General features: G+C 40.2%; 1 protein-coding gene across 3 annotated transcripts in view; it reads right to left on the minus strand.

The window, feature by feature from the left end:
• kazna (kazrin, periplakin interacting protein a) overlaps nt 1–17,116 on the minus strand; it is a 519,865-nt gene that overhangs the window by 417,332 nt on the left and 85,417 nt on the right. For all 3 annotated transcript variants that reach the window (XM_061903797.1, XM_061903794.1, XM_061903795.1), the window contains exon 2: nt 156–313. In XM_061903797.1, the coding sequence (XP_061759781.1) occupies nt 156–313 (158 nt within the window). The remainder of the gene's footprint in view (nt 1–155; nt 314–17,116) is intronic.

Raw genomic sequence — 17,116 nt, forward strand, 5'->3', positions numbered from 1 at the left:
TCATACCTAACAATATATATAATATATTTTTAAAATAAAGCAAAGCACATTGTGTGGATTAAGCCTGAAACGACTCTTGCCAATAAAGAATCGCCACAAGTGGAGGAAAAGATCAAAGTTGGGAGATAAATTTAGGATTTGCTGATTGCACGCACCTGAGCATCCACAAGGAGGTGTCTCATCAGGGTCATGGACTTCTGCAGCGTCTCCTTCTCAGGAGGAAGAAAAGTCTGTTCCTCCTGCTCCAGTGGCTTGGGTGTGGCCACCATGAAGCTTGCGATCTGGTCGTTCAGGCTGTTGAGAGACTGCACGGCTAGAATGAGACAGAAACACAAGTCTCAAGCAGGCGGTTATGACAAGATAACACTATCTTGATACTCTGAATCAGTCTTTTTCAACATCCGTGCCGTGGCACACTAGTGTGTCGTGAGATACAATCTGGTGTGCTGTGGGAAAATATCTAATTTCACATTTTTGGGTTAAAAATCGTTTTTGCAAACCAGTCATTGTAGTCTGCAAATTATGTACTGTCGAGAGCTCGACTGAGTAACCATGTAATAGTCTTCCATATCAGTAGGTGGCAGCCGGTAGCTAATTTCTTTGTAAAATGTCGGAAACAGCAGGACTACCGTTTTCCTGGCAACTTCCAAACCCAGACTCGTCCATCGGATTGCCAGATGGAAAAGCGTGATTCATCCCACAAGAGAACACGTCTCCACTGCTCTCGAGTCCAGTGGCGACGTGTTTTACACCACTGCATCCGATGCTTTGCATTGGACTTGGTGATGTATGGCTGAGATGAGCTGCTTGGCCATGAAAACGAATTCAATGAAGTTCTCTGCGTACTGTACGTGGGCTAATTGGAAGGTCACATGAAGTTTGGAGCTCTGTAGCAACTGACTGTGCAGAAAGTCTTCGCACTTTGCACTTCAGCATCCGCCGACCCCTCTCTGTCAGTATAAGGGGGACGGAGTGGCACAGTTGGGTTCCTGATTCAATCCCCACCTTCTACCATCCTAGTCACGTCCGTTGTGTCATTCAGAAAGACACTACTCAGTGGCCTAGTGGTTAGTGTGTCCGTCCTGAGATCGGTAGGTTGTGAGTTCAAATCCCGGCCGAGTCATACCAAAGACTATAAAAATGGGAACCATTGCCTCCCTGCTTGGCACTCAGCTTCAAAGATGGGAATTTGGGGTAAAATCACCATAAATGATTCCCGGGCGCTGTACCTCTGCTGCCCATTTCTCCCCTCACTTCCCAGGGCGTGATCAAGGGGACGGGTCAAATACAGAGGACACATTTCACCACACCTTGTGTGTGTGTGTGTGTGACAATCATTGGTACTTTAACTTTAACACTTCACCCTGGCTCCTAATGGGACCTTGTTAGCGCATTGCATGGCAGCTCCCGCCATCAGTGTGTAAATGGGTGGATGTGGAAATCGTGTCAAAGCGCTTTGAGTTCCTTAAAAAGGTTGAAAAGCGCTCTACAAGTACAACACATTTTACCAAGTATAACCCATTTTTTTAATGTGGCCTACCACTTGGTGGCCGAGTTGCTGTTGTTCCCAAACTCTACCATTTTCTTATAATAAAGCCCACAGTTGACTTTGGAATATTTAGGAGCCAGTAAATTTGAAGACTGGATTTGCCTTTAAGGTTTGTTTGCACTCTGTACTTCACCCTACGGCCGTGTACACAGTGGCGTTTTAAAAAGTCATGAATTTTACTTTTTGAAACCGATACCGATAATTTCCGATATTACGTTTTAAAGCAGTTATCGGCCGATAATATCGGACTGCCAATACTATCGGACATCTCTAATTTTCGACCATTCTTCCAAAAGTGCATTGATGTTGGTCGAGAAGACCTGGCTCTCAGTCTCTGTTCTAATTCATCCCAAACGTGTTCCATCGGGTTCAGGTCAGGACTCTGTGCAGGCCAGTCAAGTTCATCCACACCAGACTCTGTCACAGGTGGCATCCTATGACAGATCCACGCTGGAAATCACTGAGAGCGCCCCATTCTTTCACAAATGTTTGTAGAAACTGTCTCAATGGCCAAGTGCTTGATTTTATACACCTGGGGCCAAAGCCAAGGAATTAGGACACCTGATTGTGATAATTTGATTGGGTGGCCAAATACTTTTGGTAATATAGTGCTAGGATGCACTTGAGATCAGTCAAAAAAGCTACAGTGTCAAACTCAAAGCCCTTTTGAACGCCATACTTGCATTCCTTGGTAAAAAAAAAAGCCCTTTAATCCACATGGTGTCTTTCTTACTGGTCACAATATAGTGGAAGAACACGGTTTCCTACAGTACCTCTGTTGTCAACAGCATTTTTTTTTGTATCCAGAATGTTCCATCCTGTTTTTGTTCCCAGGTTCTTGCCCTCGTGTGCGCCAAGCAAACAGCTCCTTTCAGGTTTCCTTCCCCGAATGCCTCCCACAGTGCAAACTAGCCGGCTCGAGTGTATTTCCTCCAAAACAGACACACACTCGCACTTCCTCAGCCCTCTTCCATTTGCCATTAATCCCTCTTTAGGCTCGGGGAGGTCACTGCAAATATTTCCGAGGTCACCCGCGTAATTTCCATAATTACGTGCAGCTTTTTCTCCCCCCGTATCTATCTTTTGTATTTGTCATAAGCCGCCATACGAGCCCCTAATGCCTCATTATCCGTGTTTTCACCTTTAAAACTTGGCTAATCCTCCAAATGTACCACTTTGTCAGCGATAAAAGGTGTCCAGGGGTCATCTCATGCAGACTTGAAGCCGTCACATCTCCTACTGAATATATAAATACACAACCAGCTAAAATATGCAGACTCTATGCGATGCATTTATGCAGGGATTTTTTTGAGTAGGGGTCTGCAACCATAAAGCATTTTCCCCCGCACTACGGGAAAAAAAACAAAAACAACAAGAGAGCATAGATTTATGTGTTGCATAACCAACATTCCTTTCATCGTGCCTGACATTTTGCAGGCAAACAAGCTTTGGAGGCAGAGATAAGGGGGTAATGAGGGGGCCGGAGAGGAAGACTGAAACCCCCTCGAGGTGAGACGAGAATGTGAGTGACTTAAGCCACGACACACTCACTGGGGCAATCTCTTTAAACTTATTACTGAATGACTGACAGGTAAAAAAGGGAAGTCGACCATTGCATGGCAAGAAAAAAGCATATTGGTTCAAGCTGCTTTTGCACACTGCCTTCTAGTGGGGAAAGAATGCACATGCAGAAGTGTGAGCTATAAACATGCACTACTGCAGTGCATCTACTCAAACTTTTAACACTCCATCCATTTTCTACCGCTTGTCCCTTTTGGGGTGACAGGGGGTGCTGGAGCCTATCTCAGCTGCATTCAGGCGGAAGTCGGAATACACCCTGGACAAGTGGCCACCTCATCACAGGGCCATGAATTGATTTACGTGGACCCTTACTTAAAACAGTTGAAAAACATATTTGGGTGTTACCTTTTAGTGGTCATCCATCCATCCATGTGCTACCGCTTGTCCCTTTTGGGGTGACGGGGGGTGCTGGAGCCTATCTCAGCGGAAGGTGGTGTACACCCTGGACAAGTCGCAACCTCATCACAGGTGGACCCCGACTTTAACAAGGTGAAAAACTTATTCGGGTGTTTCTATTTAGTGGTCAATTGTACGGAATATGTACTGTACTGTGCAATCTACTAATAAAAGTTTCAATCAATCAATCAAAAGCCAACACAAATAGACAGACAACATTCACAACACTCACCTCAGAAAAACTTGTCTCTCCAAACAATGACCAGCATAAAAATACAGTAGCGTAGTAGACCTAAATATTCATTAAAAAAAGAGGTTTTATTTAACAATCATACCATATTTTCCGGACAATAACCTGCTATAAAACGGTGCCCCACTTTATGGATTTTTCTTTGCCAACAGCCATAATGTTCTGTTTTCAACATTTTTTTTTTTAATAACGCACTGAACAGGTGTGTTATTGTTTTGTGCTATGGCGCCATCTTTTGGATGAATTTGTTCACTTTGTTTGACAACCAAACAATTACACAGGGCTACTCAGTAAAGAATCTAGGTATTACTTTGGACCCAACTCTCTCGTTTGAGCCACACATTAAAAGGCGTTACTAAAACGGTCTTCTTTCATATCCCTAGTATCGCTAAAATTCTTTCCATTTTGTCTACTAGCGACGCCGAGATGATTATTCATGCATTCGTTACTTCTCGTGTCGATTACTGTAACGTATTATTTCCGGGTCTCCCTATGTCTTGCATTAAAAGATTACAGTTGGTACAAAATGCGGCTGCTGGACTTTTGACAAGAACAAAAATGTCTGATTATATTACGCCTGTACTGGCTCACCTGCACTTGCTTCCTGTGCACTTAAGATGTGACTTTAAGGTTTTACTATTTACAAAGGTTTGTACATATAAAATACTACACGGCCTAGCTCCATCCTATCTTGCTGATTGTATTGTACCATATGTCCCGGCAAGAAATTGAAGTTCAAAGAACTCCGGCTTATTAGTGATTCCCAGAGCCCTCACAAAAAAGTCTGCGGGCTATAGAACGTTTTCTATTCGGGTTTCAGTACTATGAAATGCTCTCCTGGTAACAGTTAGAGATGCTACCTCAGTAGAAGCATTTAAGTCCCATCATAAAACTCATTTGTACGGTATACTCTAGCTTTTAAATAGGACCCCCTTTTAGACCAGTTGATCTGCCGTTTCTTTTCTTTTCTGCCCGACTCTCCCTTGTGGAAGGAGGGGCACAGGTCCGGTGGCCATGGATGAAGTGCTGACTGTCCAGACTCGGGACCCGGGGTGGACCGCATGCCTGTGCATCTGTTGGGGACATCTCTACGCTCCTGACCCGTCTCCGCTCAGATTGGTCCCCTGCTGGCCCCACTATGGAATGGACACTCACTGTTATGTGCTGATCCACTATGGACTGGACTTTCACAATATTATGCTAGACCCACTCGATGTCCATTGCATCCGGTCTCCCATAGAAGGTGGGGGGTTACCCATATCTGCGGTCCTCTCCAAGGTTTCTCATAGTCATTCACACTGAGTTGAGTTTTTCCTTGACCTTATGTTGCTCTAAACCGAGGATGTTGTTGTGGCTTGTGCAGCCCTTTGAGACACTTGTGATTTAGGGCTTGTGGAGAGCCGGGGCGGACAGCGGGATAGGGCAAGTCGTGGTCTTACTCAAAATGGCGGCCAGGAGGCGGAGAATGCAGCAGAACAAGGAGGCGGGGCGTGCCTCGAGCAACGTCACCATAATCAAAGTCAGGTGCGCAACACACACACCGGGTCTCAATCTGTCCGTCTCCTCACAGCATTTAAGAGAGGAGAAGGAGGAAGGCCAGGGGGAGAGAGTTGGAGTGGAGCGGAAGCGAAGACGACCAGAAGAACGAGACGAGCGAACAATGAGCCCCCGAGGAAGACGGAGTCACCGGCGACCGAAAGGCCAGCCGAGACAAGCAGAAGAGGATGAAGCGCTGGAAATCGGCGCGATCGACTGTGACACGGAATTGTTTATTGAAATAATAAAAGAGTGTCAAACCTGCTCAGCGATGTCCTTCATAGATGATCCATGCAATCCACGATACGACGATCAGAGTCGATCACAGGGCTATATAAGTAAACATTGATTGATTGATTGATTTCAGGCAAATATCGGGGTTGAAAACATACGTCCTCTTTTGTGCCTTCAACCGGAAGTAAAACCGTCCATAGAGTTTCTGCTCGAGAAGATTCTTCATTCATCACTCAAAGCAACGTTTGTAGGTTTTTCAATACAACTAAACCAATTTACATTTACTTAATCATGTCTGGAGGAGTGTTTGATGCATATGTGCACATGCTATCGTAATGTAATCAAGCTGGCGTCTTTAGCATTAGAGAAAAATATGCTAACATGTTTACAAGTGCGTATGTCAATATTTGAAACTTACAACAGCTTTGTTTTTTTCATTGTTTCAGTTTTGTGAATTAACCATTTTTGAGTCCGTTTAGCTGATTGGAGAGCAAGCTTTCACAGCTAGTGGGTCCATGACGATGAGGTCTGTTTTGTTTGTTCAGTCGTTTGGAAACAACTAATGTATGTAAAATATTTACAAATATCTAATTTGACCACTTATATATCTGCGTTTATAGTCCAGTTTGGCTAATAAATGGAAAAATAATCTTTTAAAATTTGGTGGGTGTGGCTTGAATATGGTTGTTGATATTTTTAGCCACGGTAATTTTAAATACAGTTTTAAAAGTAAAACTGTATTTTAATATGAGAAAAAAAAAACCACTGTAATTTGGTGTACCATTAGATCAGGGCTCAGCTACTCGCGGCTCTAGAGCCACATGTGGCTCTTTGGCGGCGCCCGGGAGGCTCCATGAAGCTTTTACGGAAATGTATGGAATTGGAAAAAAATGGGGTGAAAAGTATGATTTTTTGTTGTAATATGGTTTCTGTAGGAGGACAAACACGACACTAACCTTCCTAATAGTTAGAAATCCCATTGTTCAATATGTTTGTGTTCATGCTTCACTGATGAGTATTTGGCGAGCACTGTTTTTTCCTACTAATTTCAACGGCCCATGAACTCACCTTTGTATGAACAGTGACTCAACAGTTTGTTTATATGTATAATTTTATTTTACGCTGCCACAGAACGTCGTGTTTTTTATTCAACTCCTGTGTCTCCTTTTGTCCACCAAATGTTGTATACTGTGCTTGAATGCACTAAGGTCAGCTTTGTTGATGTTATTGACTTGTTGGAGTGCTAATCAGGCATATTTGGTCACCGCATGACTGTAAGCTAATTAATGCTAACATACTATTTAGGCTGGCTGTATGTACATATTGCATCATTATGCCTCATGTGTAGGTATATTTAATGTCCTTTACTTATTTCCTCTGTGTATTTAATTTATTTTTCCATCGTTCATAACACATTATATGTATGTAATATTGGCTGCATTTCTGATGGTTGTTTGTGTGCCATGTTGTTCCAGACCATAGCAAACATTACCCAGCTTGCAAAGATTGTAATAAATCCATTAGAGGAAAACAGCCTGCTGTTTCCTTTAACTTTGACAAACACATCTATACCTTTGGCCATTCAAAGACAGTAATTTCCAGGAGTTATTTCACCCTCTACGAAGTTTTACTAATGTTTTCCAATGTTTTAAAAATGTGAAGCATGTATATAATATATTTCAACATTTCTGTCAACAAAGATTTGCGTCAGCCTGCGACATAGTCATTTTGATAGTAGGCTATTATAGCAAATTAGCTACTTACATCATGTGTTACCATCATTATAACACTTATATAAGTCTTTTAATTTTTTGCCGCTCCAGACACATTTTTTATTATTATTTTTTTTGCTCCAATAAGGCTCCATCAACATTTTGGGTTGACGACCCCTGCACTAGATGGAGCCCGCCTACCACTGTTTAAGAATCACTGCACTACTATAATAACCAGTTCATTTTGTTTTTTAATCCAACACAATTATGTTTATAATTTGTTAACTATATTTGTTGCAAAAACCGTCCAGGCGGACTATGAAGAGGACTCAGACAGGGAGCATGACCAATAAAGCAACGAAGTAGCTTTTAGGTATATATCTTTTTTCTCCCTCTCCAAACCTACAAAGTCAGCTGCAACATTATCTCTACATATTGATCATAACATGCATCATTGCCTTAGGCCTGCACTCAGAGATATTTTGCAGCAGAAGTGGAGGGGGGCAAACATAAACGTCACCCCACACATTGGATTCTAAGGTTGCCAATACGACGATCATTACACCTCTCAACCGAAAATCTAGGGTGGAACACTTTGGAAACAAAACACGCATTCCTTCAGCTGGCGGATGAAGTCGTTCATAAATGAAGCACGGAAAAAGGTTTGCAGCACCCATTACACAATTAAACCAATTTTTAAAATGCATTAAAATTATCCTGGTGCAGTTAGGCCCTCAAATAAAAGGACAATTACAAAGTTTTTACAATAATTTTCTTTATACACAGCCATAGTTTTGAACATTTATGGTTTCATTTAATGTCCTATTTGTTCTTTAATTTTTGATGATTCCCTCTTACCTGTGTGTAAGAGGGATGTGTACTATGCCTATGAGTTGTTGTTTTTTCCCTTGACCTCAGTCTGGACCCCCTCTCCAGGGGCCCAGGCTTAGACCGATTTTTTAAATTTTATTTTAATCTTTTATTTTTTTTCTCCCATTCTTTCCACTTGTTTACCTGTATCTCACCTTTTTGTAAGGAGCGCCGGAAGTTGGCAGACCCGTCAGCGATCCTGTTTTGTCTCCCTGTAATGTTTGTCTGACCTTGAATAGGATTGTGCTGAAAATTTTAATTTCCCCTCGGGGACTAATAAAGTATGTCTGATTCTGATTCTGATTATATAGTAATGTAGGTGGAACTGGATATGTATTAAAAACAATGGGAGTGTAAGATTAAAACATTTTGTGGAGGGGGGCATGGTCTGCGGACCTGCCGCAGAGCGGGGTATGTAAGAAACGGCCTCGAAGCCAGCGGCAGGTGAGTCGATTGCCCAGCTGGTACTGGTTATCCAATCACCTGTCGCCTTTATTAGCAGCCGGACCGAGACACGTTGTTGGAGTTGGAGCCAGAGAGAGAGACACACACACATAAACCGAAAGAGGGAAAACAGACACGCCTGACTGGAAAGTCCCAAATAAATTGCTGGAAAGCAAGCCATCCCAGGGTGATTCAACCTGTCTACCGAGCTCCCGAAGATCTGTCGACATCAGGAGGACCCACTACGCGCAGAGACGTTCACACGTGTTTCTTGTGAAAAAAAAAAATATTTTGAAAATCCCTGATCGTACAATGCAGGATTTTAATTTGGACGACTGTTTTTCAATGATCTGTTGCTGTGTAATCAGGGAAAGTCCAAATAAAAGAGGCATACAATCTTTCGTCAGAGCGTGGTAAAAAAGTACAGTCCAGACATCTCTCCTCAATTGTGCCAAATTCAATTTTGTCTCTGTATAATTCCTTGCTTCTTGTCTTGTTTAATAAATAATATAAATGATAAATGGGTTGTACTTGTATAGCGGTTTTCTAGCTTCAAGGTACTCAAAGCGCTTTGACACTACTTCCACATTTACCCATTCTCACACACATTCACACACTGATGGAGGGAGCTGCCATGCAAGGCGCCAACCAGCACACATCAGGAGCAAGGGTGAAGTGTCTTGCTCAGGACACAACGGACGTGACGAGGTTGGTACTAGGTGGGAATTGAACCAGGGATGCTCGGGTTGCGCACGGCCACTCTCCCCACTGCCCACGCTGTCAATAGATGTCATCAGTGTCTGAACCTGACAATAAGGCATTTATAAGTACTTAATGACTAATTAAGAACCAATATTTTACTAATTTGCATGTTAATAAGCAACTAATTAATGGTGAATATGTGTTCTCCATACTAAAGTGTTACCGAATTTTTATACTGAGTCTATTCATTTTTAGTGCGAGTTGTTTGACAACCAAGAGATTAATAGAACATAGAAAATACTGAATTGTCTGGGAATTCTATTGCATTTTGAGACATTTCCAATTATAACCATAACAAAAGTGGTCAGATTTGAAATATAATTTTACTATAAATCAACCATAATTGCAGGGTCAAACAGCCTCCATGTATACAACAATTATTACCTGTGCAAGCAAGGTTGTAAGAATTATAATGTTCCTGATTCCTTTCAGTGAGTGGAGTATGTTTAATCTCTTTGGAATGTTGTATGTTTCTTCAGTTCACCTGAAGCTCACCTTCGGGTACATTTCGGCTATAACCAAAATTGTCACTTCACCCCATCGCCGCGTCAGCTGTCTTCTACGTACATCTTGGCGGCATATGAAATGTCAAAGTGTCTCACATGTCCTCCTATTGAGCAGCAAGCGCGAGGAGAGATGAGAAGAAGTCGCGGCACCACCCTGCCTGTCAGGCCTTTATCTTCAGTAGGGAAGACTGCGGCTGCCAGGGGAAATAAGATCACTATGGGGGAAAAATGCCGGAAAGAATGCCTGCTACAAGCTTAATAAGATAAGATGCAGTGGATGCCGGTCGGAGTTAAAAAAAAAAAGGGAGCTTATTTCATGTCGATTGTTCACAGTGCACATGAAATCTACAAGACATCGGGTTCCATATTGAGTGTGATTATCCAGAGGCGTGATGTCAAAACTTACATTTGCTGCCGTGATATTGTCAAATGACTTGAATCAGTGCTTCCCGAAGTGCCACCACAATGACCAACATTAAAATACAGCAACTTGGTAGGCCTAAGTATTTATTAAAAACAAAGAAAACGTTTGTAAAACTCCACTGTGTAGGATGAGGAGCGACATGAGGGTTCTGTTTCTTTGATGTATTATAATCCACAGAGATATATTTTCTTGACCCAAGAACTACAAAGTAGAGAGAAAGCAGGACCTACCCAAGCTCCAGGCACTTGTTCTTTGAACAATTTTACAACATTTTCTTCTAACTGTTTGTAATCAAAGGTGATGGCTGTTTATGACCTCCTCCATTAGAAACAGCTGTTGCCATGTAATCAGGGAAAGTCCAAATAAAAGAGGAGGCGTACAATCTTTTGTCAGAGCATGGTGAGACGATACAACAGTACAGTCCAGACGTCTCTCCTCAATTGAGCCAAATGTAATTGCTGCAAGCTTAATAGGATAAGATGCAGTGGGGTAGGCCTAAGTATTTATTGAAAACAAGGCAAGGGTTTAATTTAAGAAATATACAAACCTCGTTTCCATATGAGTTGGGAAATTGTGTTAGATGTAAATATAAACGGAATACAATTATTTGCAAATCCTTTTCAACCCATATTCAGTTGAATGCACTACAAAGACAACATATTTGATGTTCAAACTCATAAACTTTATTTTTTTTTGCAAATAATAATCAACTTAGAATTTCATGACTGCAACATGTGCCAAAGTAGTTGGGAAAGGGCATGTTCACCACTGTGTTACATCACCTTTTCTTTTAACAACACTCAATAAATAAATAATTTTTATTCTTATTGTAATGTTTCTCTATTTTGTTTCCATTTAAACCCCCATTATTTACTTTTTACTTTTTTAAATTGATCTCAACTCTGTACACACCTGCTAGAATTTTAATTTTCCTGAAGGAATCAATAAAGTAATATCTATCTATCTAAACGTTTGGGAATTGTTGAAGCTTTGAAAGTGGAATTCTTTGTCATTCTTGTTTTATGTAGAGTTTTAGTCGTTCAAAAGTCAGGGGTCTCCGCTGTCGTATTTTACGCTTAATAATGCGCCACACATTTTCGATGGGAGACAGGTCTGGACTGCAGGCGGGTCAGGAAAGTACCCGCACTTGGCATTGTCTTGCTGAAATAAGCAGGGACGTCCATGATAACATTGCTTGGATGACAACACATGTTGCTCCAAAACATGTATGGACCATTCAACATTAATGGTGCCTTCACAGATGTGTAAGTTACCCATGCCTTGGGCACTAATACACCCCCATACCATCACAGATGCTGGCTTTTGAACTTTGCGCCTATAACAATCCGGATGCTTATTTTCCTCTTTGTTACAGAGGACACCACGTCCACAGCTTCCAAATATAATTTGAAATGTGGACTCGTTAGACCACAAAACACTTTATCACTTTGCATCAGTCCATCTTAGATGAGCTCGAGCCCAGCGAAGCGGCGTTCCTTGGTGTTGTTGATAAATGGCTTTCACTTTTCATAGTAGAGTTTTAACTTGCACTGACAGATGTGGCAACCTACTGTAGTTACTGACAGTGGTTTTATGACGTGTTCCTGAGCCTATTTGGTGATATCCATTACACACTGATGTCGGTTTTTGATGCAGTACCGCCTGAGGGATCAAAGGTCCGTAACATCATCGCTTACGTGCAGTGATTTCTCTAGATTCTCTGAACCTTTTGATGATTTTACGGACTGTAGATGGTAAAATCCCTAAATTCCTTGAAATAGCTCGTTGAGAAATGTTGTTCTAAAACTGTTCGACAATTTGCTTACAAATCGGTGACCCTCGCCCCATCCTTGTTTGTGAATGACTTAGCATCTCATAGAAGCTGCTTTTATACCCAATCATGGCACCCACCTGTTCCCAATTAGCCTGCACACCTGTGGGATGTTCCAAATAAGTGTTTGATCAGTATTCCTCAACTTTATCAGTATTTATTGCCACCTTTCCCAACTTCTTTGTCATGTGTTGCTGGCATCAAATTCTAAAGTTAATGATTATTTGCAAAAAAAAAAAACGTTTATCAGTTTGAACATCAAATATGTTGTCTTTGTAGCATATTCAACTGAATATGGGTTGAGAATGATTTGCAAATCATTGTATTCCGTTCCAATTTACATCTAACACAATTTCCCAACTTATATGGAAACGGGGTTTGTATGTAATATTTTGGGCCTTAACATTACACACAGTTTGAACAGTAATACTGTGTTTGGTTTAGGGTTGTACGGTATACCGGTATTAGTATAGTACCACGATACTAACGAATAATATACGGTACTATACCGCCTCTGAAAAGTACCGGTTTGCCACCTCCATGCACCACCATCGTCATCACGTCGCGTTATTGCTGGTTTACGAGCAGAGGAGCATGTTCGGCAGTGCACAATCACAGAGTACTTACAAGCAGGTACAGTGTGTAAACAGAAAAGGGAGAACGGACGCGTTTTGGCTTGAAAAATTACGGTAAAGGTGAAGTTGTAACACTGAAACACTCTCAAGAAATATGTCCCTGGACACAAGAGGACTTTAAATATGACCAATGTATGATCCTGTAACTACTTGGTATCGGATAGATACCCACATTTGTGGTATCATCCAAAACTAATGTCAAGTATCAAACAGAAGAATAAGTGATTTTTACATTTTAACAGAAGTGTAGATAGAACATGTTAAAAGAGAAAGTAAGCAGTTAGTAACAGTAAATGAACAAGTGGATTAATAATTCATTTTCTACCATTTGTCCTTAATAATGTTGACGAAATAATAGAATGATAAATGACACAATATGTTACTGCATACATCAGCAGCTAAATTAGAAGCCTTTGTTTGTTTACTTAATACTAAAAGACAAGTTGTCTTGTGTGTCTTGTGTGTTCACTATTTAGGACAAACTTGCAATAAGAAACAAATGTTTAATTTACCCTAAGATTTGTTCTTAAAATAAAGCCAATAATTAGATGTTTTGTGGTCCCCTTTATTTAGAAAAAAAAAAATAAAATAAAAAAATAAAAACACATACATATATATATATATATATATATATATTAGGGGTGGGCAAATTAATGCGTTAATTACGAGTTAACTCATCAATCTATTAACGCCGACAATTATTTTATCGCGCATTTGCGTATGCTGTTTACATGCTTTTATTTTGTTAACGCCTTTTCTTATGAAGATGGCGGCGCCCGGACGGGCTTCGCCGTGTAGGGGCTGTTGGTAAAGATGGAACATTTGGCAAAAATACCGGACAATTCTGCAAATGTCATGGCTGGCTTACAGCGTGGTCACTCCGGGATCACTTACGACCGCCAGACAATTCTGAATGTGGATAGATCTGGACGTTTTTTACTGAATGACGCTTGCTTGCTAGACCGGCTAGCTAGCATGGGAATACTTTGCCGGCTACATCCAGCGGCCTGTGAAGCAGAGGAGTATATGTGTTGTCTGTCTATTTATGAATAATGCAGATGAGGAGTGTTGGCTGAGTTCTTAATGTTTACTTTCAGAGCGTGCATATCACAACATACAAGTTGCAGTCATGGCGACACAACCTATACCGGGCTACCGCGCATGCTCGTCACTCCTGTTGCATGCTGGGTAGGGTAGTTCTTTTTTTCCCTGGCTCATAACATCACAATATAGTGCCATGTATATGCGTTCAGTTTATCAAAGCATCAAGCAAACAATCGGAAAATTCCCATCATATCAATTCCTAGATATGGTCAAATTATTTTAAGTGCACCACGCATAATAAACACAACATTATTAATATTGCTACTACGGATAATTTGATCAAAAATTCCCTAAAACAGCCCACTACCTATAATATAGGTTTTTTAAACATAAGATCCCTGATAAAAAAAAATGTTCCTGCTGTTACCTCAGAAATTGCCTGTTCAGATGTTATGATTGTGGCTCAGAGATTTGTATGTAGATTATATTTATTTTCCATAACAAACAGGATAACTTAAATACCCTAGCAGTGGAAATAAGCTTAAATGTTTGTATTTACATTTTTTGAGTTGATTTTCATAAAATATGCTATTTAACAGCTACTGTTTAACAAGTACTGATTTGAATTGTGTTCGCACAACAAATGTTTTGGCGCTTTTGTTCATGTGGGAGAATATTCCAATAAAGGTGCACTACACACTACTTTTGAATTCATTATTGGGCTTTGCGTATACAATGCAGTTAATCGCGATTAATCATAGAAAACGTGCGATTAACTTCGATTAAAATGTTTAATCGTTGCCCAGCCCTAATATATATATATATATATATATATATATATATATATATATATATATATATATATATATATATATATATATATATATCACATTAGTAATTTTATACACACATATATAAACAAATAAATCCATACATGGTCGACAGCCCACTGTCCACCGAGAACCAGCTGATCAATTACCCCCTGCCCCCTGCCACCACCCCCCACAGGTCGGTCCACGCACCCCCTACCCCTTAGGGAAAACCCCCGACAAGCCTGCACCCAGACGACAGCACGACACAGGGTGCTTCTCTGCATCCTTGGATCACACCAACAGCGGACATGCAGCATTTTCCCCATACATCCCTTAAAGAATCGGACATTGACATTTTAAAAATAAACATGAAAAAAACCCTCTTATGATAGATCAGGGGTCACCAACGAGGTGCCCGCGGGCACCAGGTAGCCCGTAAGGACCAGATGAGTAGCCCGCTGGCCTGTTCTAAAAATAGCTCAAATAACAGCACTTACCAGTGAGCTCCCTTTTTTTTTTTTATTTAAAATTTAAAATTACTAGCAAGCTGGTCTCGCTTTGCTCGACATTTTTAATTCTAAGAGAAAAAACTCAAATAGAATTTGAAAATCCAAGAAAATACTTTAAAGAGTTGGTCATCACTTGTTTAAATAAATTCATAATTTTTGTTTTACTTTGCTTTCTATAACTTTCAGAAAGACAATTTTAGAGAAAAAATACAACCTTAAAAATTATTCTGGGATTTTTAAACACATATACCTTTTTACCTTTTAAATTCCTTCCTCTTTTTTCCTGACAATTTAAATCAATGTTCAAGTGTTTTGTTTTGTTTTTTGTAAGGAATAATAAACTTGAATTCTTCAGTTTAGCTTCTGTTTTTTCGACAAAGAAAATTTGTGAAATATTTCTTCAATCCATCCATCCATCCATTTTCTACCGCTTATTCCCTTTCGGGGTCGCGGGGGGCACTGGCGCCTATCTCAGCTACAATCGGGCGGAAGGCGGGGTACACCCTGGGCAAGTCGCCACCTCATCACAGGGCCAACACAGATATTCAGACAACATTCACACTCACATTCACACACTAGGGCCAATTTAGTGTTGCCAATCAACCTATCCCCAGGTGCATGTCTTTGGAAGTGGGAGGAAGCCGGATTACCCGGAGGGAACCCACGCATTCACGGGGAGAACATGCAAACTCCACACAGAAAGATCCCGAGCCTGGATTTGAACCCAGGACTGCAGGACCTTCGTATTGTCAGGCAGACGCACTAACCCCTCTTCCACCGTGAAGCCTGTAGATCAGCTGTAGAATTAAATTAAATTTAAATCTTATTTCAAAGTCTTTTGCATTTCTTCTAAAATTGTTGTTCTGGAAAATATAGAAGAAATAATGATTTGTCTTTGTTAAAAATATAGCTTGGTCCAATTTGTTATATATTCTTACAAAGTGCAAATTGGATTTTAACCTATTTAAAACATGTCGTCAAAATTCTAAAATTAATCTTAATCAGGAAAAATTACTAATGATGTTCCATAAATTCTTTTTTTAATTTTTTCAAAAAGATTCGAATTAGCTAGTTTTTCTCATCATTTTTTTTTGTTGAATTTTGAATTTAAGTGAGTCGAAATTGAAGATAAACTATGTTTCAAAATTTAATTTTCATTTTGTTCATGTTTTTTCCTCTTTAAACCGTTAAATTAAGTGTTTTTTTCATCATTTATTCTCTGCAAAAAACCTTCCGTAAAGGAAAAAAAATGTACGACGGAATGATAGACAGAAATACCCATTTTTTAAATATATATTCATTTATTTATTAAAGGTAAAGTGAGCAATTTGGCTATTTCTGGCAATGTATTTATTGTGTATCAAACTGGTAGCCCTTCGCATTAATCAGTACCCAAGAAATAGCTCTTTGTTTCAAAAAGGTTGGTAACCCCTGTGATAGATCATGTAAAACGAAATTTAACACAAAGTATAGCTGAAATACAGCAAAAAATGTGCTGATGGGACAAAAATGTTTGTCTTTGTTCACTGAGGGTTAAATCAACAGTCAATTTGTGGCAGAGTGCAGCCAGGGGAAACTTTATAAAAGGTAACTTTGCCCCCAACTAATTACTTGTTTAGAAGTTTGCAGTGTGCATGATTAAGCACAATCGAAACAACACGCCCATTGATTTTATGGATGTGAAGCGCAGGAAAAGACAGTTAAACTCCACATTGTACATAAACGTCAGCATCATTAAACGCAATGACTTTATTACAGAAGGGTTGGCAAAAAGACATTAATGTTATCAAAAATCAGATATAGATGACAACATAATGGCTTGAATGAAAGCAAATCACTGTGCTGTACAACACTGCCCTCTATTGGTGAGACTGTGCAGCATCAGCTCGTTGCGATGAACCACACAAACTCCCACTCTATTTAATGAAAGTGTGAAATGAATATAATAACTTACATTGTGCAAATATACAACTAAAAGGCGGTTTTAAGACTGAATACTGTGGTTGAATGCATTGTTTTGC

The sequence above is a fragment of the Nerophis ophidion genome, linkage group LG06 (assembly GCF_033978795.1).
Source record: "Nerophis ophidion isolate RoL-2023_Sa linkage group LG06, RoL_Noph_v1.0, whole genome shotgun sequence".
In the NCBI taxonomy this organism is placed as follows: Eukaryota; Metazoa; Chordata; class Actinopteri; order Syngnathiformes; family Syngnathidae; genus Nerophis; species Nerophis ophidion.